The 21,945-nt window shown below is 40.0% G+C and overlaps 1 protein-coding gene across 1 annotated transcript in view; it reads right to left on the bottom strand.

Annotated features, from left to right (window-relative positions):
* Positions 1–1,230: 1,230 nt before the first annotated feature.
* ago2 (argonaute RISC catalytic component 2) overlaps positions 1,231–21,945 on the bottom strand; it is a 50,559-nt gene continuing 29,844 nt past the window's right edge. The window contains exons 8-20 of the mRNA XM_061882398.1: positions 21,802–21,889; positions 21,552–21,699; positions 21,352–21,471; positions 16,056–16,178; positions 15,826–15,959; positions 15,574–15,758; positions 15,335–15,494; positions 15,163–15,253; positions 14,902–15,096; positions 14,686–14,820; positions 12,052–12,153; positions 2,076–2,275; positions 1,231–2,022 (exon numbers count right to left, since the gene is read on the bottom strand). Coding sequence (XP_061738382.1) covers positions 1,914–2,022; positions 2,076–2,275; positions 12,052–12,153; positions 14,686–14,820; positions 14,902–15,096; positions 15,163–15,253; positions 15,335–15,494; positions 15,574–15,758; positions 15,826–15,959; positions 16,056–16,178; positions 21,352–21,471; positions 21,552–21,699; positions 21,802–21,889 — 1,790 coding nt within the window. The 3' untranslated portion in view covers positions 1,231–1,913. The remainder of the gene's footprint in view (positions 2,023–2,075; positions 2,276–12,051; positions 12,154–14,685; positions 14,821–14,901; positions 15,097–15,162; positions 15,254–15,334; positions 15,495–15,573; positions 15,759–15,825; positions 15,960–16,055; positions 16,179–21,351; positions 21,472–21,551; positions 21,700–21,801; positions 21,890–21,945) is intronic.

The raw sequence follows: 21,945 nt of genomic DNA, 5'->3' as shown, positions 1-21,945 counted from the left end.
ATGCATACCAATCATCTACTGTCATTGCAAGCCTCCACAAACAATGCCATTTAGATCGATAGCAAGGGCAATTATGCAGAAATGGCCAGCAGTGTGATGTTACCATTACACTTTTAACAGGTAACAAGAGGTAGGACACAAGGCCATTTCCATACAATTACACCAGTGTCACAATATGGCCTAAACTCCTATTTCACACACACACACGCACACACACACACATACACGCAAGCACGCAGCACTACCTATTGGAGCTCATACCAATGCTATGCTATCAAAAGTGCATCCAAATGTCCATGCTTTGAGACCAGCACCAATAAGAACAATATTGACATCATAACAGTAAATATCAAGTACATGGTGTTCAGAATGCCCCACAAACACAGTCAGTCGGATTTATAGTTGTTTTACAGGTAAGAGGGGAGAATACGTCTCTTTTCTTGTCTTGGTTTGAACCACTTGTAAGCAAAGTGGTTTACAGTGAAAACATCTCGCAAAGGGTCCTTTTTGTGCTTTTCTGTCTTTTTTGTATGCATGTCATGTAAGGTTTTATAATCTGGCTTGGCCCCAATTGAAAACTGTACACTGTCATCAAGGACCACACGAAAGAGAAATGCGACTAAATGCAACATGATTAAAGACGACTAAAAAGCGCCCTACTTACCGACATCTACGAACACACCAGTTGCAGGTGAAACACCCCCTCTGCCAAATCTCTTGGTTAAAAACAATGCATAGTTAGACTAAATCCGCTCCATTCACGACTATGAACATTCGCTAGCTTAAACGTGTTAAAAGTGGACGATAGAAAAAGTCAGTGACTGACTTGACACTGTTTTTTTAAAAACATTGGTTTCGGCAGTCTCCACTGAGTTCTATTCAAAATATACCTAATTTTTACCATTAAAAAAAGCCATTTTCATTAAAAAAAAACATGCCCGTGCTCATGATTTTTAGGACAGAACGTTTCGTAAGGGAATTTTGATCTTAAAGTGTTGCAGCTTGCAGGCCGGTGTACCGAATGTGTCGCTATGGAAAGGCCACACCAACGTCCGAGTCAAAGACATTGCTGATTCCACGGGTATATGCATTAAAAATAGAGGGTTGTTTATCAAGGAATAGATACACGCGTATAGGTTTCTAAAACAGGACTTGGTTACATGCAAATCCATTAGAGAACAAAAGGACTTACAAAAAACAAATCTATAAAAAGACAAGGGAACCAAACTGTTTTGATTTGCACATTGTGCGTCTAATCAGACTCAGAGTACATAAAAAAGTGTTTTTGCTGGGAACCAGTCCCAATAAACAAGTTCAGCACTGTAAGCTTCTGTTCTATGAAATCACTAAAAACCCTTCTCTTGAACATTCTGAGTGTTGGTTCAAAGTTGATGGGTAAGTTGTCCCAAATTTGGCATAAAACGCTCATCGTGGACAAATACAAATAGTTGATAAGAGGAAGGTGATCTCTCAATGGCACTTTCACATGAAAGGCTCATCAAGTACTTAAGTCCTGATTGAAGTACCCATTTGAGTCAGTGCTCTTTGCTGTGATTGGCTGTTCAATAATAATGCGTCTTAACCCATGAAAAGTCCTTTGACATGGAAACAGGTTTAAAACAAATAGGAAGGTGAGGTGCTTCTAATTCATAAAGCACCACATTGAATAACAATACTCCTCTCATACTTTGCAACATAATTGCCCACAAGATATACAAATATATAGCAAGAACACAGCTCATACCCCAAGAAAGAGGCCTTCTTTTGCAGCTTCTGACATCTGGTTTGGCTAGGGTGGGCATAACGGGTACCTGCTAGTTGTTAGGTAGAGATCACGCTGTGAAAGCACACACAGTGAGGGCTAGTGTTTCTTCAGCGGGGTCTCGCCCACGCCAACCTGGTGCTGTGCAGTCTCAGGCGAAGTACATTGTGCGCAGGGTGTCCTGGTGGATCTGAACAGCTTTGGCCAAGGCCTGCTGGTCGCGCCCGTTGCTTTGGCCCGATGTGTGACTGCCCTCGGCGCTGAAAGACACTAGTGTGAATGCTGTACGGGTTGTGGATGGGCTGATTCTTACCTGTCGTGCTCTTTGTCCACCAGGTGATAGCGAGCGCGGAACGCCACTAAATGGGCGTAGTAGGCGGGCGCCGGGATGGAAACCGAGCGGGTGCAGCGCACGTAGGTGTGACACAGCTGGTAGGTGAGGACCTGCAGCTCGTCGGCGGAGAAGTGATTGTCGTCCCAGAGCACGTGGTAGTGAGACGGCCGGCTAGTACCCTGCAGAGTTTGGAAATCAACCATGCAGTCTGTGCTTAGCCGGACACGTTAAGGAGAAATGCCAGAACGCGGGCCGATGTATTAAGAGTCCAATGGTTTATTATTCATAGAAGCAGCCAGAAAGCTTCCTCCAATAATTTATTGTAGAAAACAATTCAGTGTTGTACTAGGTCTGGCCGATATAACCGAAAAATAAATTTTTTACCAAAAAATTTTATTTACGATTATCACTTTTTTGAGGAAACCAATTCATACAAATGACACAGATAATTCAAAACAAGTTTTGCTTTTATTTGATCAAACACTAGTAGTTTGAAATGACACTGCATATTACTTTTAGCAAAACAATTTTTCATAAATTGGTTTATTTTTAAAACAAGTATATAAAGGACTTTGTTTAATCGGTTTAGTTTTAAAAAAAATATTTTCTACGGATTAATTTTAGCTGTTGTAACTAATTCTGGCTCATATGTGGATCAATATGCATTGCTCTAATCAGTTTTTTTTAATAGAGTTTATTATGTAAGGCAAAGCACAAGTCTACATTCTTATGCATATAATAAAAGTCCAACTTTGAGATCAATTAAGTACGAACTTCAATCTTCTGTCTTGAATAAATGACTTGTGTAAATAAAAATAATGTAGCATTGAGATTAATCTAGTTTTAATGGGTGGATGCAAACATGCTTTTTTACTGTACCTTGGGCACCAACCTAGCTACGCGCAGAGCGAGCGCTTTAGTGATCGTTTTCTTTCTCATCACTGGTCCCTTTTGCAAATGAGTCCACCAGTAGGCTGATTTTTTGGTGGGAATTTAGTTGTTGCTGCGGTCTTGTTCGCCTCGTAATGAGTTGCATTTCCCACACGACGTGGCGAGGTTCGGAGAGTGGCCGAGCCAGCAACCTGAGGGTTCCTGGTTCGATCCCCAGCTTCTACCAACCTAGTCACGTCCGTTGTGTCCTTGAACAAGACACTTCACCCTTGCTCCTGATGGGTCGTGGTTAGCGCCTTAAATGGCAGCTCCCCCTATCAGTGTGTGAATTTGTGTGTGTGTGAGTGAATGTGGAAATAGCGTCTAAGTTTTTTTTTTGCAGTTTCAAACTAAAATCAATGTTTTAGCATGAGGGGTGGGTGGTGTGGGGAGCAGCTTATAACAAGTTTACCCAGAAACAGTTTTACTGGACTGTAAAAACACAGTAAAAGAAGAAAGGAGGACCGATGGAGTCTAAATTAATTGTAAAAGTTATATAAGATCTTCAACATAGACATACTTTGAGGATGTAGTATAAGCAGTACAGAAATGGATGATGTATTTTTTTAAATGATCCAAGTTTGTCTCGATAAAGCTGAGATATTTGGCAAAACGCCGCATGAAACAATACTTGGATTCATTTCCATGCAGAATGAAAAGAACAACTTTAAAATGTAAATGTAGTTAGTATTTGTTGATTTAAAACAGTGGTTCTTAACCTTTTTTCAGTGATGTACCCCCTGTGAATTTTTTTTTAGTTCAAGTACCCCCTAATCAGAGCAAAGCCTTTTTGGTTGAAAAAAAGAGATAACGAAGTAAAATACAGCACTATGTCATCAGTTTCTGATTTATTAAATTGTATAACAGTGCAAACTATTGCTCATTTGTAGTGGTCTTTCTTGAACTATTTGGAAAAAAAGATATAAAAATAACGATCCACTCTTCCCCCACTCGTGAACAAGACTCCTAGGTACTTGAACTCCTCCACTTGGGGCAGGGTCTCCTCCCCAACCCTTAGAGATAGGGTGAGAAGCACTGTCATCCGGGAGGAACTCAAAGTAAAGCCGCTGCTCCTCCACATCGAGAGGAGCCAGATGAGGTGGTTCGGGCATCTGGTCAGGATGCCACCCGAACGCCTCCCGAGGGAGGTGTTTAGGGCACGTCCAACCGGTAGGAGGCCACGGGGAAGACCCAGGACACGTTGGGAAGACTATGTCTCCCGGCTGGCCTGGGAACGCCTCGGGATCCCCCGGGAAGAGCTAGACGAAGTGGCTGGGGAAAGGGAAGTCTGGGCTTCCCTGCTTAGGCTGCTGCCCCCGCGACCCGACCTCGGATAAGCGGAAGAAGATGGATGGATGGATGGATGGATATAAAAATAACTAAAAACTTGATGAAAAATAAACAAGTGATTCAATTATAAATAAAGATTTGTACACATAGAAGTAATCATCAACTTAAAGTGCCCTATTTGGGGATTGTAATAGAGATCCATCTGGATTCACTAACTTGTATATATATACATATATAGAAATATATTCATAAAGGATTTTTAAATTGTTGCTATTTTTAGAAAATTTAAAAAAAATCTCACGTACCCCTTGGCATACCTTCAAGTACCCCCAGGGGTACGCGTAATGCCATTTGAGAACCACTGATTTAAAACATTTAACAGCAGACATAAAAACTACAAGCACAGTACTTTTTTCAGCGTTTTGAAGTAAAGCCTTACATCTGACCTATCGTTTTGTGTCTATGTTTACTCCTCATGTCTTATTGTACATGTCAAGCATTGTTTAGACTTGTATAAACAATATGCTGAAACGACTGCTATTGTGATAAACGTATTTTCCGGTCCATAGGGCTCACCGGATAATAAGACGCACTGCTGATGAATGGTCTATTTTTTTTTCCATATATAAGCCGCACGGGATTATAGAGCGCATTAAAGGAGTCATATTATATATTTTTTTTCTAAATTGAAAACACTTCCTTGTGGTCTACATAACATGTAATGGTGGTTCTTTGGTCAAAATGTTCGCATAAATTATGTTTTACAGATCATCTTCAAGCTGCTTTCTGACAGTCCAGTTTCGTGGGCGGTCTTATTTACGTGGCTCACCTTCGGCAGCATCTTCTCCCCGTCATCTTTGTTGTAGCGGTGTAGCGTGCAACGAAGGGAGTTGAATAAGTGTCAAAAGATGGAACTAACTGTTTTAATGACATTCAGACTTTACTTTAATCAATAATGGAGCATCATCTCCTCATCTGGAAACAACACCGAAAATGTGGCCCATGAAAAAATATTCGACCGTAACTCTCTAATCACTGAAGTTCCTTAGGTGAATAATGTAAACTCACTACGTATGTTTTCATGGCGAGTTTAATGACAGATATAAGTAAGAATTTTACAGTAATTCATAATAGAAATGGTAACAGTGGAGGATGAATGTCCCATAACAAGAAGATAGAGAAAAAGAAGCTTATCGACCATGGACTACAAAGGCGGATGCGAGCAATTTTTCCAGATTCATGCAGATCCCAAATACACATCAGCAGGTACCAGAAGGTAAGAAAAGTTGCTTTTAAAGTTAAAGTTAAAGTACCAATGATTGTCACACACATACTAGATGTGGCGAAATTATTCTCTGCATTTGACCCGTCACCCTTGATCGCCCCCTGGGAGGTGAGGGGAGCAGTGGGCAGCAGTGGGGCTGCACCCGGGAATCATTTTATGGTGATTTAACCACCAATTCCAACCCTTAATGCTGAGTTCCAAGCAGGGAGGTAATGGGTCCCATTTTTATAGTCTTTGGTATGATTCGGCCGGGATTTGAACTCACGACCTACCGATCTCAGGGCGGACACTCTAACCACTAGGCCAATGAGTAGGTTTTTGCATAACATTGCGAAACAAAACGGCAGATAATATGTCTTACCTTATACACACACCATAATAATACTCGTATGTTGAAGCACATCAAGCGGTGTGGCTTCATAGCTTACCACAGTCGTACTAAAACATTTTGATAGAGTGTTGAGCACCATGTGTAATGTTCTATATTTTCAATGGAACATTTAAAATGTTGGTGTTGTTTACTTGAGTCATATAGCCATCATAGTGCAGTACACACATCTCTTATGTTTGACTGCCATCTACTGGTCACACTTACCATTGCGCCATGTACCAAATAAAATAGCTACGAGGTTGGTAAGCAAAACCAGAATTATTCCATACATTAGGCGCACCTGGTTATAAGGCGCACTGTCGAGTTTTGAGGGGAAAAAAAGATTTTAAGAGCGCCTTATAGTCAGGAAAATACGGTAATATTTTTTCCTTGATTGCAAATAATACAAAATAGGAGTATACATTAAAAACGAATATAAAGGGCATGAGATTTTTAACTCATTGTAACGCTAAACCAATGGGAGCCCTGTGCTTGTTTCCCTGCAACGAGATAGTCCCAACTGGGCGTAGTGGGAGACAAAGACACCCGAAGTGTGTTGCTTATGTCCAAGTCTGCTACGTTGTTTTGTTTTGGTGGTTGTCACTGCAGAAAATACCACTTCACACAGATAGGATGTTGGAAATGGCAACGGTGTTTTCAGTGCTGTGGTGGTGATCTCGGGGTATTCTGCTATGACTTTAATCCAGAAAACAGGCAGAGTTTTTGTCTGAAATAAACTTTTAAGGCTGCCGTCATTTGCGATCTCCAGCATTTGATCTTCTTCTTGCACAGACATGCTGGATTCATCTGCTTTGTTGACAAATGGGTCGCAGATCCATTCCTTGGCAGTTTGTGGGTTTTTTGAAGTTGGGAAGTAGCGCTCCAACTCTTTTAAAACCACAGACAGGTGATCGTGCAGCAGCTTGGTGAATGAAGGCGCAGGCTCAGTCTCACGCAAAAACACCGCCAATGTTTGAAACGTGTCCAATATGCCTTTGTTCACACGCCGTGCCCACAAATCCAGTTTGATTTTAAATGCAGCTACTTTACAGTTGTGATCAAAATTATTCAACCCCCACACAATTTTGGTGTTTTAGCAAGTTGGAGATTTATTCCGTATTTTGTTTATAGTCATATTAAATAAAGATGCGTTAAATAGACAAATCCAACTTGAATTACAACATTATATTTTGTAACATACCATCATTTCTCTTAATATCTCATTGACAAAATTATTCAACCCCTTGAAGATCATAAGTCTTAAGAATAGAATTTGAATAAGGTCTTTTCAATCAGGTGTTGAAAACACCTGTAGATGTGATTAGAACCATAACGAGCAACAATTAAAGTGATTGAAATAGACTGTGACGCTCAGCTTCTTGCAGATGGTCAATGGTGTATTTGCAACATGGTGAAGTCCAGGGAGTGGTCAGAGAAGTCAAGAGAGGAGGTAATTTCTCTTCATAAGAAAGGATATGGATATAAGAAAATAGCAAAGACATTACAGATTCCAAGAGACACAGTTGGGAGCATAATTCGCAAGTTTAAAGCTAAAGGCACAGTGGAAACACTACCTGCGCGTGGTAGAAAGAGGATGCTGTGTGCAACTGCTGTCCGGTATTTGAAGCGTACAGTGGTGAAAAACCCCCGGGTAACAGCTGAGGAACTACAACAGGACATTGCAGAGGGGGGAACGCAGGTTTCGTCCCAGACAATAAGGCGCGCACTACGAGATGAAGGCCTCCATGCCAGAACTCCCAGGCGCACCCAACTTCTGACTACCAGGCACAAGGAAAATAGACTCCAGTATGCCAAAAATCATCCGGGCAAACCCCAAAGGTTTTGGGAAACTGTTCTATGGAGCGATGAGACAAAACTGGAACTCTTGGGCCTATGAATCAACGTTATGTCTGGAGGAGAAAAAAGTTAAGCTTACCAAGTGAAGAATACCTTGCTTACTGTTAAGCATGGTGGGGGGTCAATCATGCTCTGGGGCTGTTTCTCTGCCTCAGGTCCCGGGAATCTCCAGCGCGTTCAAGGCATTATGAATTCTATTTCCTACCAGGATATATTAGCTGCAAATGTCATGAAGTCAGTGATGAAGCTGAGGCTTGGGAGACGTTGGACCTTCCAACAGGACAACGATCCCAAGCATACATCCAAATCAACATCAGAGTGGTTGCAGAAGAAGGGCTGGAAGACTCTGGAGTGGCCTTCACAGTCGCCAGACCTAAATCCTATAGAAAACCTGTGGTGGGACTTGAAGAAGGCAGTTGCAGCACGCAAGCCCAAGAATATGAATGAACTGGAGGCCTTTGCCCAAGAGGAATGGGCTAAAATACCTGTAGATCGTTGTAAGAAGCTTGTGTCCGGTTATGTATCACGTTTGAAGGATGTAATTACTGCCAAAGGGTGTTCCACTAAGTACTAAAGATGCATGTAACTAGGGGGTTGAATAATTTTGTCAATGAGATATTAAGAAAAATTTCCTTTTTTGGTATTTTGTAAAATACATTGTTACAATTTAAGTTGCATTTGTCTATTTGACACATCTTTATTTGATATGACTATAAACAAAATACGGAATAAATGTCCGACTTGCTAAAACACCAAAATTGTGTGGGTTGAATAATTTTGATCACAACTGTAGCTCCCAATTTAATACAGTTGTCATTTTTCCCTGAAGTGACAGATTGAGTTCATTAAACAAGCTGAATATGTCGCATTAGTAAGCCAGTTTTGCGACCAATTCCTCGTCACTGAAATGTTCTGCCAGCGGTGACTTCTTTTCTGAAAGGAATCTTTGCAGTGGCTCACGTAATTCAAATACTCTGGCCAGTGATTTCCCACGGGATAACCATCTTATTTCTGTGTATAAGAGAAGGCGTCTGTGTGCCACGTCCATCTCCTCACAAAGCTGCACAAACAGGCGCGAGTTAAGGGCGTGTGCTTTAATGTGGTTAATAACTTTAACGACATCATTCAATACCCTGTTTAATTCCTGTGGCATTTTTGTTGAAAGTTTATCTTGTGTTTTGTATGTTGATTTAATTTAAAAAAATAATAATAATAATAATTTTTTAAAAACAATTATAAAAAATTATTCCGCGGCCTGGTACCAATCGAGCCCGGTGGTTGGGGACCACTGCCCTAAGTGATATTCCGCATAATATTTACATGTTCATTTGACAGTACAACCTGCAACACATTTTCAAAACATCAACTGCTTCAATGTAGGGCTGAGGGATTATTTAACATTAATTACAAAAACTAGTCTGGACTTTTAGAGGACACATTTCCTTTAACAATTACATTAAAAAATCTTAAAAATAATAACTGAGTATTCGTTGCATATTTTGACATATGTAATTTAACAAGAAAGACCAAGAAGATCTCTGCCTTTGTGGGACATCTGGACTTCCTTCACAGGTGTGTTTCTGAGAGGACATCTAACTACAGAACATCATCATCAAGTGAGCGAAGCTGATGGTTGACTGCCTGGATACATTTTTTTTTATTATTAAAAAGCAATCATAACAAATCCTTCATAAACTGCATCATAACTAACTAATATGAGTAATAACTAAAGTTATTTCATCTGCTTTGTAAAGAGAGTTTATACATAGTGATAAATTAAACATTTAATAAATAACAGAACTATATCCTAATAATCTCTCAGTGCTGCAATCTACTGCATATATAAAACATATTGCAAAGGTCACGAAGTTGACCAAAGTGCTTTGAATATATGAATATAAATATGAATATTGGCATCGGAAACATGTCATGATTCGATTAAAAAAAACATCTACCAAAAATGTTGTATTTTTTTCAGTGTTTGTATTTATTTGTTGCCAAAACCTGTTTTGATGCTAATAAAAAAAATTCTACAATGTGAATTTTTTTGGGGATACCACATCTTACTGGCAGTGTTCTGGCTCCATAAATTGCTGACTGAAAGATGTCTTCTGCTTCTGATAAGCAAAGTGTGTTCGATCAATGTTCATGTGTATTTCAAGACATTTAAATAAATAAAAACGTGAAGTAAATTATATTTATATAGCGCTTTTTCTCTAGCGACTCAAAGCGCTTTACATAGTGAAACCCAATATCTAAGTTATATATAAACCAGTGTGGGTGGCACTTGGAGCATGTGGGTAAAGTGTCTAGCCCAAGGACACAACGGCACTGGGAGCATGTGGGTAAAGTGTCTTGCCCAAGGACACAACGGCAGTGACTAGCATGGCAGAGGCGGGGATCGAACCTGCAACCCTCAAGTTGCTGGCACAGCCACTCTACCAACCTAGCTATACCGCCCCCCCAACATCCAACCAAAGATTTCACTTCACTTCATGAAACCACTCCTGTCGAAGACCATTGATTTGGTTACATCTCTTGTTTTCAGACACAGGCACTGTTTTTAAAAAAAAATATCATCTGTAGCACAGTCACTTCTTTTTGCATACACAAAATGTATCGCATTTTCCGGACTATAAGGCACACTTAAAATCCTTTTTTCCCCCCAAAACTCGACAGTGCGCCTAATAACCCGGTGTGATTAATCTACAGAATAATTCTGGTTTTGCTCACCGACGTCGAAGCAATTTTATTTGATACATGGTGATAAAAGTGACCAGTAGATGGCAGTCAAAAATAAGAGATACTGGTAAGAGGTAAGATGGCAATATCACTCAAGTAAACACCAACATTTTATATGTTCCATAGAACATTATACACGGCGGTCAAAAATCTATCAAAATGTTTTAGTACGACTTTGGTAAGCTATGAAGCCGTTCCACTTAGTTGATTGTCGGCATATTAAACATACGAGTATTACTACAGTGTGTTTATTAGGTAAGACATAATTTGGCTTTTTGTTTCGCAATATTATGCAAAAGCAATTTTTCTTACCTTCTGATACTTGCTGATCTGTATTTGGGATCTTCATAAATCTTGAAAAATTGCGCGAGTCCGCCTTTGTAGTTCTGTCGACAACAAAGTCGATAGGCTTCTTCTTTTTCTCTATCTTCTTGTTATGGGACATTCAGCCTCCGCTGTTGCCATTTATAATATTAAGTAGTGTAAAGTTCTTACTTATATCTAACAGTAAACTCGCCATGAAAGCGCTAAAACATATCGGTGTTGTTAGATTATATTATTCACCTAAAGAACTTAAGTTATTAGAGTTTAGATCGGACGGTTCTTCACGGGACACATTTCCGCCGGGTGAGTAAATGCTGCTCTGTTATTTATTTAAGTAAAGTCTGAGTGTCATTAAAACAGTTAGCTCCATCTTGCACGCTACACCGGTACAACAAAGACGACGAGGAAAAGACGCGGCCAAAGGTAAGTCACGTAAATAAGACCGCCCACATAAAGGCAGTTCCGGAAGATATTTTCAGATAGTGGCTTGAAGATGATCTGTAAAATATATTCTATGCAACATTTTGACCAAATAACCACCATTGTTTTTTATTTAGAAAAAAATTATATATATATATATATATATATATATATATATATATATATATATATACACACACACACACATACATATATATATACATACATGTATATATACACACATATATATACATATGTACATACATATATGTACATACATATATATACAAATGTACATACATATATATATATACATACATACATATATACACATACATATATATATATATATATATATACATACATATATATATAAATATATATATATATACAAAAATATATATATATATATATATATATATATATATATATATATATGAGAGTCCCTTTATGCGCCCTATAATCCGGTGCTTCTTATATATGCAAACAGATTGAAAATAGACCATTCATCGGCAGTGCGCCTTATAAATATGGTGCGCCCTATGGTTTCGGAAAATATGGTATTTAATTGTCAAGTATATATTAAGAAACATGTTTATTTGCTCTTAATTGTTTCTTTTAATGTTACTAATGTGCCACTTATTGTTTCAATGATGTCACTCTCATCACAATACGTGCGCTCGTTGTTGTTATTGATTTTTGCACACACGGCCAAAAAGAGTTAATGTAGAACTTACCTGTATGCCAGCGTGACTGCAAAGGTAGAAGTCAAATTCCGATGGGTGAGTGATTTTGGTGTCTACGGTGGTGCCTGCAGGAATGTTTCCACTCTTTCCCACCTGTATAAATGCAACAAAAATACATTTAGACCATAAAACGTGAAAAAGCAATAACACTGCAAATGCACAATATTTTTTACCAAGTTGATACCGCTAACATCCCGCGTTTTAAGACCGATAACTTATTTATATCTATTGTTTTGGTAAATGGAGATTAGAGGAAATGAGTTTCCTTCGTCAGGTGGCAGGGCTCTCTCCCTTAGACGTAGAGTGAGAAGCTCAGTCATCCAGGAGGAGCTTAAGAGTAAAGTCGCTGCTCCGCAACATGGAGAGGAGACGGATTAGGTGGTTCGGGCATCTGGTCAGAATGCCACCTGGACGCTTCCCTGGGGAGGTGTTTAGAGCATGTCCGACCTGTAGGAGCCAGGACACGTTGGGAAGACCATGTCTCCAGGCTGGCTCGGAATCCCCCGGGAGGAGCTAGCTGAGGAGAGGGAAGTCTGGGCTTCTATGCTTAGGCTACTGCCCCCGCAGCCCGACTTCGGATAGGCAAAAGAAAAAGGATGGATGGAGATTAGAGTGTAGTGTAGAGTCAAACAAAGGTGGATTTGACAAACTGTCCCTGTAGATTTGTACTAACAGAATATGACATCACTACTATAGTCTGGCAAACATGTCCTCATTATAGATGGGTATTGTGTAAATTTTAGCCGATGCGAGTTAACCAAATTGGTACTTAAAAATGGTGCAGATGACTTAAAAAAAATATAAAACATGCACATTTTTGCAAAAACAAAAAAAACAGCCAAATGCCTTTTAATGGACTTTTGTGACATTCAAGTTGAACAGATGGGTAATTTAGATATTTTAGTGATATTAATTAAAGAAATATGTTCAAAAGGAAGAAAAACGACAACAAATTGTGATATTTTTTGCAGCAATATAGAACATAAAGAATGTGTAAAAAAGGACTTATTTGAGTTATAATGTTTATTGCACAGAATTCCGTTGTTCTTGAATGTAACCTTGCTCGAGTAAGTGGTGTATTTTTGTTGGCTGGGCTAGTGTTGTGGTGCCAACAGTGGTGGGCAATAAAGTTAGAAGAGCGTCAGAGGCTTCTGTCAGGATGCTTCATTACTAACAAGAATGTTACTTGCACAATTTTACAGACGAGTGATTGTTACAGTCTGCATTCAGTGAGCACCAGAATATGGCACAGACAGCTTCTTTTTCAAGCAAGTCGCTTGTTAGGTTTGATGTGTCGAAGCCAGGTGGGTTTTTTTTGGTCTTCCCTCCCTAAGTGTTTGCAGGGCATGTGGGGCAGGCGTCACACGTGAGTTTTCCTCTTAAGAGTAGAGAAACAGACCAACGGCACGACCAGCACCATGTTTGTTTACGCCATTAGGTGGATCGCGAGCTACCGGTCAGCCAGGGATGGTGTGTCCGTCAACCGCCAGCCAGGCATTAAAAAATACTTACAAGATTAGCCATCATCAAGCTGCACTATAACATAACTTTCATCTCTTGAGAGAAATTCATGGCACCAAAGGATCTTATGAGATGATGCTGGCTGCTGCGAGTTCAGCATTAAGAAAAAAAACACCGGCAGGAACGCGAGAAGCACTTCTTGTTTTAATTTTCGCCCCCAGCACACAGTTCCTGTCTTCACAAAAAAAGTGCAGCTCCATCCTGTCTGCGTTAAGAAGATAAGGGTCTCCAATTACTAACGCACACAAGCTAGCGAGCTACGGAGTTAGCTTCCAATGCATTCCTTGTAAAGCGTATAAAAATGGAAGCTGGACAAATAAACAGGTAAAAAACATCCACTTTCATTTCATATTGGAAAGTGAGGAGGACTTTTTTTTCCCTCCACAAAGTAAATTCAAAGTTGCGGAACTTATCAGCACAACTGTGACTCCTGTCTGATTCCAATCAATGCGAGGCATCTAAATAAAGTAATACAACAACTAATATCCTTGGTTCTGGTTTAATTTATTTTGACAATTAAGGGATAAAGAGGGGGAATTTTCTTCATGAAAGAAGGAAATCTATATGCGTTAAACATGATTGTATTTTTATTAAATACCTCGACTTAGTCATTTCATAAGGTGCTGGCATGCTGAAAAAGTGGTCCGGTGACTTTGAGGGCAGTTTGTAAAGTCCTACAGAGGAAGACAGCTAGATTTTATTCACTCTAACGCATCTATATGGAGCGTTTTTTATTTCCATTTTTTATGCGGTTGTCAGAGCTTTTTTTTTTTAATGTTATTGGATTATGGGTTTGAAGTCATAATTCCCTAATCGACATGATAATTATTGAGCCCCTTATTTTTAATAATGACTGAAAGATACAGCTACAATCGGGCGGAAGGCGGGGTACACCCTGGACAAGTCGCCACCTCATCGCAGGGCCAACACAGATAGACAGACAACATTCACACTCACATTCACACACTAGGGCCAATTTAGTGTTGCCAATCAACCTATCCCCAGGTGCATGTAGCTGAGATAGGCGCCAGCGCCCCCCGTGACCCCGAAAGGGAATAAGTGGTAGAAAATGGATGGATGGATGGATGGATGAAAGATACAGACCCTCTCGTTCCTGTCCGTACAGAACAATCTGGTGTGGTGTCTTTTCTGGACCACGACAAACGTAATGCCAGGCTGATAGTCTTTCTCTAGCTTGATGCAAGCCTCTCGGATTGCCAGAAGCTCATGTTGAAGAACCTGTGGGTAGCAATCAAAATCAAGGAGAGAGAATTAGCAATGGATTGAATGTTTGTTAAACAAAAGAGCATTATGCGTCACCTGGTTAAACTGGCCCTCGGAGATGCCATCGCGGTAGTAGATGATCCGTGTGGGCTTGAAACGTGTGGACTTGTAGAACTGAATGAGAAGCTCTCTCACCATGGTGGCTAGGTCTTGGATGATATCCTGGCGATGCTGCTGTACCCGAACCGTGGCACAGTATCGGCTGGGATGGGCGTCCATACTGCCAACAACCTGAGGAAGAAAAGTAAGGACTGTTGAGCGAAGGTTCTACTCAATACTCAGGAATGTGTTCCTTACAGCGGCAATAGAGGGCTTCTTGCCATCTCCTGCAGGAGGGTGTGTTACATCTGCACCAAGAAAGATGACAGGCTGTTGAAACACCAAGGGCCTAAAAAAAGATTCAAGTAGAGGTAAGATTAGGCACGGAAACATCAGTAGGATGAGTTGGCGTAGGAAGATTTCCTCTGACCGGCCCTGGGGGAGAAGGATGTTGTTGACGCCGCCCAGCTTGACGTTGATCTTCAGACAGAGGTTGGAAAGTGTCTGTGGCGTCGGCTTTTGGACATTCTTCACCTGCACGCACTGTGTGGCCATGCCAAGGACTGTATCTCCGACACGCTTCACCTCAGCTACATCAAAGATCCGTGAATTGAAGGTGAGCATACAATACTGCATGAACTAAGACAAAGATAAGAGCGGCTCCCTCACCATAGACAGGCGTCTTCCCCGGCAAGATGACAACAACCAGTTGCAGGCCCTGGTACGTGTACTTGAGGTGTCTGAACATGGGCTCCACACTGTCTGCGCCCTGGGCGTACTTACAGAAGCAGGGCTGGCCTTGGATGGGCATGCCTGCATCCCGAGAGATCTTCCTGAGCTGATCCGTGAATGCTCTGGAAGACAGGACCGTTGTTTTAGTTGTATACTTGCTCAGTGCATTAAGCTGTGCATGTGACTCACTTTAGCAGAAGTTCAGTGCACTGTCTTTGTGGAGCGAAGCAAGCAATGGCCCACACTTTAATCTCAATGCCGGTGTGAAACTGCTTGTTTCTCATGTCCCACACTCCCTGGATTGGCGTAGCTATTGCCTTATTCTGCAAAAAAGCCAACCTAAGCGACATTTCTCAGTCCTCGAAGAACAGACAGGCTGTTAACAACATTCTTGAAATTATTGACTGCGATGAACATACCCTGCCTCCGTACAGAATGGATGGTGCCTGGAGAACCCGGCCGTTCACTTCGGTCATCTCATCCCTCACCATCACTCCAAATTCGCGGACATAAGGGTCAGTGTTGAAGTTGGCGCTTCTCATCTAAAAACAAAGAAAATTGAATCTTAAATGTTGCCCTCTACTTGACTCTGCTCTGCTAATAAAATAAGTCAGCATGGTCTTAAATTGTTCTCGTAGGCATGTTTACCTCTGTCAAGGTAAGTTCTCTGATACAATCACTTTAATACTAAATACCACGTTTTGCAAATGTAAAAAAAAAAAAAAGATGCGTCAACTACCGGTAGTCCTATATTTGCTATCAAAAAATGTATGCATGAAAACCAACAAGTGTGAAAAACAACTTCTCCCCAAGCCACACAGAGCTTCCCTCACGCACACGCGCACGCACACGCAGACGCACACACAACCTAGATAGCTTGAGCGTGACAGAAAATTGCCAGAAAAAAGGTGTCTCAAAAGGTTGGCCAAGCTAACAAAACAACCAGGGGCGTCCAGGTCTGATTTTAATATCAGATGTTGGTCTGATATCAGCAAAAGTATTGGTTAAAATCCAAAATCTATAATAAATATGCTGTTTCTAGGAAATGTAACCTAACAATAGGGTTGCAACCAACCATTATTTTGATAGTTGATTAGTCAAGAATTATCTTAACGATTAGACCACTAATCAGATAATAAAGCGTACGTATATTTAATCGCTCTAATTATTCATCGACTTCTAAATGCAGATTTTTTTCAGGCATGTGCTTACAAAAACAGAGATGACTAATTCATTCATAAATATTTATTTATACTGGAACTGTGCTGCTCATTTATCTGTTACAAACATTAAAATCACTAATAAAATGTCGAATTAAAAGAAAGGAAAGGGAAAGTGCTAATAAAAACTATTAACATTGATTCCATCCATCCATTTTTTACCACTTATTCCCTTTGGGGTCGCGGGGTGCGCTGGTGCCTCTTTCAGCTTCAATCGGGTGGAAGGCGGTTTACACCCTGGACAAGTCGCCACCTCATCGCAGGGCCAACACAGATAGACAGACAACATTCACACTCACATTCACACACTAGGGCCAATTTAGTGTTGCCAATCAACCTATCCCCAGGTGCATGTCTTTGGAAGTGGGAGGAAGCCGGAGTACACGGAGGGAACGCACGCAATCACGGGGAGGACACGCAAACTCCACACAGAAAGATCACGAGCCCAGGATTGAACTCCAGACTACTCAGGACCTTCGTATTGTGAGGCAGACGCACTAACCTCTCTGCCACCGTGAAGCCCTATCATTAACATTGTTTATGTAATTTAAAAAAAAAAGAATTAAATAGCAGCAATGAAAACAAACAAAAGAACAAATCTAACTTCCACTAAAAGAAAATAATTTTGTGACGTTTAAAAAGCTGCACACTGGTATATTGACGATGGATTAGCTCTTGGCAGTTTTAGCAGTCTAATAGACTCAATGTGTAGAATCAGATCTTTGATGCATTATTAACATGTTGGCTATAAATTGTATGTTTAAAGGCCTACTGAAATGAGATTTTCTCATTTAAACGGCAATAGCAGGTCCATTCTATATGTCCTACTTGATCATTTCTCGATATTGCCATATTTTTGGTGAAAGGATTTAGTTGAGAACATCAAAAAATAAAGTTCGCAACTTTTGGTCGCTAATAAAAAGCCTTGCCTTTACCGGAAGTAGCAGACGATGTGTGCGTGACGTCACCGGTGTGAGGGCTTCTCACATCCTCACATTGTTTACAATCATAACTACGGTAAGAACCGACTTATTACCACAATTTTCTCATCGAAACCTGCCGGTTGACATGTTCGCTTGACCGCTCTGTTCCATTGTAAAGCTTCATCTTTGGGAATTTTGAACAAGGAAACACCGGCTGTGTTTGTGTGGCTAAAGGCAGCCGCAATACACCGCTTCCCACCTCCATCTTTCTACTTTGACTTCTCCATTATTAATTGAACAAATTGCAAAAGATTCAGCAACACAGATGTCCACAATACTCTGTAATTTCGCGATTCAAGCAGACTACTAATAGCTTGGACCGGGCTAAAAAAAAATGTCCGCACGCGTCATCATTCCGAAGTTTCCTGTTGAAAACGTCACGGGAAATTTAAAATTGCAATTTAGTAAATTAAAAAGGCCGTATTGGCATGTGTTGCAATGTTAAGATTTCATCGTTGATGTATAAACTATCAGACTGCATGGTCGGTAGTAGTGGGTTTCAGTAGGCCTTTAATCTTATGATACCATTGGTGCCTGTCTGTCTCTGTATGTGTGTGTTAACGCGCGCATGTGCGTTTGTTAAAGTTACTTTTTTTATGGCATTGCAAATTGATGCTATTTTAAAACATACTTGAATTGATGTAGACAAAGTTTAGCTAGCTGACTTTGGCAAATTAATAGTTAAAATGTATTTTTCACACAACTGAGTCACACTCGTTAGCTAGCTAGCAAGGTAGAAGCTTACACTCTTACTGAGGTTGAGGCTGTCACGCCAAATTTCTTCCCCCCTACAAAAACCTTTCCCCCCATTTACTTCCGGGGTCATGATTAATACAGACATTTTGTTAACGCTATATTATAAAAAATATAAGGCTATATTATAAAAATACAGACGTTTTGTCAACGCTATATTATAGAAAATAAAATTCAAAAAACAATTTAGAAACACAAGCTATGGGATGAGACATTTACTTCCGGGGTCACGTTTCCTCACGTTTCCTCTTACGTCATCCCATAGCTTGTGTTTGTAAATTGTTTTTCATTTTTTAAATTTTTTTCATAATATAGCGTTAACAAAACGTCTGTATTTTTATAATATAGCGTTATATTTTTATAATATAGCGTTATATTTTTATAATATAGCATTAACAAAACATCTGTATTAATCATGACCCCGGAAGTAAATGTGGGGGGGAGGTTTTTGTAGAGGGAAGAAATTTGGCGTGACATCATGTCTCCCTCCCTCCAAATGTCCAACATCATGTCTCTGCTTTCAACACTGGAGTATCACAAATGTACAACCAGAAAAACAAGGTCTGTTTTGCAAAATCAGTAAAATATTCATGTTTTTATAACAAGAATAACAGTAAACATCCTCAAACTTTAAATGTTATCACTGGTGGCGTTTTTGCCTGGAAAAAACACGAGTGATGACATCACGACTATTGTCGACAAATATAATTGTCGGCTAAACGTTGCAGCCCTACCTTACTATCTAACTTTTAAATATGTAAACACCTCACAAACTGATGTTTGGCTTTTCTGGTTTGAAATATATTTTCTCGGTGACAGTTTACAAGGTGGCCACTTGTCCAGGGTATACGCTGCCTTCCACCAGAGTGCAGCTGGACAAGCTTCAGCTGCCCCCCATGACATTGAGAGAGACAAGTGGTGGTAAAATGGCTAGAGGTTTTATCAAGTAGTTGTTCAATTTAATCCTATTTCTCACGCTGAAATTTTTTTAGGGCGGTGCAATGGGACCGGCTGGCTGTGTCGCCTTAGAAACCCCCGAGATGAAAGTGGTGCGCTTTGCTTTGCAGAAGTCATAACATTTTTTTTACCTCCGTCAAAAAGGTTGTTTTCACCAGAGTTTGTTTGTTAGCAACATTACTCAAATAGTTATGGAAAGATTTTGATGACATTTTTTCCAGGAAATGCCAAGAAAAATTCCTCTCATCAAAGCTTCACTTCCTGCTTACAACTTTCCATGCCCCCACCTTGCCGCCCCGCACTGCCCAGAGGATTCTGGAAGATGTAGTTTATTTTCGGACTCAGCCAACGTTTAAGCACCATCCATCCATCCATTTTCTACCGCTTATTCCCTTTTGGGGTCGCGGGGGGTGCTGGCGCCTATCTCAGCTACAATCGGGCGGAAGGCGGGGTACACCCTGGACAAGTCGCCACCTCATCGCAGGGCCAACACAGATAGACAACATTCACACTGACATTCACACACTATATATATATATTTTTTTTACTTGAAAATTGCTTTAAATTGTCAGGAAAGAAGAGGAAGGAATTGAAAAGGTAAAAAGGTATATGTGTTTAAAAATCCTAAATTCATTTTTAAGGTTGTATTTTTTCTCTAAATTTGTCTTTCTGAAAGTTATAAGAAGCAAAGTAAAAAAATAAAAAAAAATAAAAAAATAAAAAGAATCTATTTAAACAAGTTGAAGACCAAGTCTTTCAAATATTTTCTTGGATTTTCAAATTCTATTTGAGTTTTGTCTCTTTTAGAATTAAAAATGTCAAGCAAAGTAAGACCAGCTTGCTAGTAAATAAATAAAAAAATAGAGACAGCTCACTGGTAAGTGCTGCTATTTGAGCTATTTTTAGAACAGGCCAGCGGGTGACTCATCTGGTCCTTACGGGCACTGGGTTGGTGACCCCTGATCTAGGATGAACCAAAAGGGTTTAACAGAGCACCAGAAAAGACTATACACCAAGTTTTTATTTGATACAGTCACGCGTCACGGCATTATTGTGAAGACTTTGAAACAGAAATATCGCAGTATCTCCAACACTGTTACACCCCTAATCTCTACTCCTATTGATTCTTTATTCATCACTGCAAGCAACATTTAAAAGTTTTACAATATAAGTAAAACAATTCTTACTTACTAAAGGGTCCCATGTGTGATGTCTGTAAGAATGTTTTCATGCATGTTTGTACGTGCTATTTTAATGTAATGAAGCGAGCATTGCTAAATATAATATGCTAAAACGTTAACATGTGTCTGTGTTAGTATTACTAACTTACAACGGCATTCTTTTTGTATTGTTTCAGTTTCAAAAATTCCTCAGTAAATTCACTAAAACTTTACTGTGGATTTATTGAGTGAGTAACTTCCTTAGCTAGTAAGTCCATGACCATGACTTATGTTTTGTTTGATCAGCTGTTTTACTGCCGTGTTACAGACACAGTTTGGAAACAATCAAATAAAAATGTATAAAAATATCTCGGCGTAAATAACTCATTTTGCAACATTTACATCTGCAGCTTATAGTCCTGTGTGACTAATAAATGGAAAATAATATTTTTTCCTAAAACTTACTTGGTGCTGATTATATACTGTATAATTTTTTTTCACACAATCTATCAATGTTTTGTCTTATTGTGTCTTTACCCAAAACATGTCTTGAAAAAGAGTTTGTCTTATATTAGAATCAATACGATAATTTCAAACCATAAAATTCTGTTGTCACGATTGAATTTATCATCGGGTACTCACCAATTTACTAATCTCATCCTGACGGTCCGGGGCCGATCGGGCAGTGGCACGGATCATAGTGGAGGTCTGATTGTCCGTCAGTTTTTTGATGCAGCGCTGTCCTGCTACAATATTACACACCTACAAATACAAAAGAGGCGCTGAACAAAACTGCTGATGTATAAGAAACTTATGAAATCAAAAAGGTCCATGTTGTTTACCTCTAAGGGAAGGTAAGTATGCTTCTGCTCCTGTCCCACTTGTAAACATGGGAGGTGGGGGTATCGCAGCATGAGCTTGTACTTATCTTTAAAGTACTGCGCCACCGTGCATTCAATAGTTTGGCCGTTCTCTTGCTGCAAAGGGAACCTGAGAGAAGCATGGGGGACCAGGTGGAGGTGAGGAGAACGGAAAAACACGGCATGAGCCAGCAGAGGGGGGAATAATAAATACGTTCAAGATTATTCATACGTTTGATGGCTGGCTGGTCTTCTGGTCACATTGCAAACTCTGTACTTCCTCTTCATTTGTCCACAATGTGTGATCTCCACCTTTAAGCCTGCATGGCATGATGGAACCAAAGATTATTGTCTACAGGACTATTTTTTCAGAAGC

This window comes from Nerophis ophidion, linkage group LG21 (genome assembly GCF_033978795.1).
Source record: "Nerophis ophidion isolate RoL-2023_Sa linkage group LG21, RoL_Noph_v1.0, whole genome shotgun sequence".
In the NCBI taxonomy this organism is placed as follows: Eukaryota; Metazoa; Chordata; class Actinopteri; order Syngnathiformes; family Syngnathidae; genus Nerophis; species Nerophis ophidion.
This window is presented reverse-complemented; position numbering and strand designations above follow the sequence as displayed.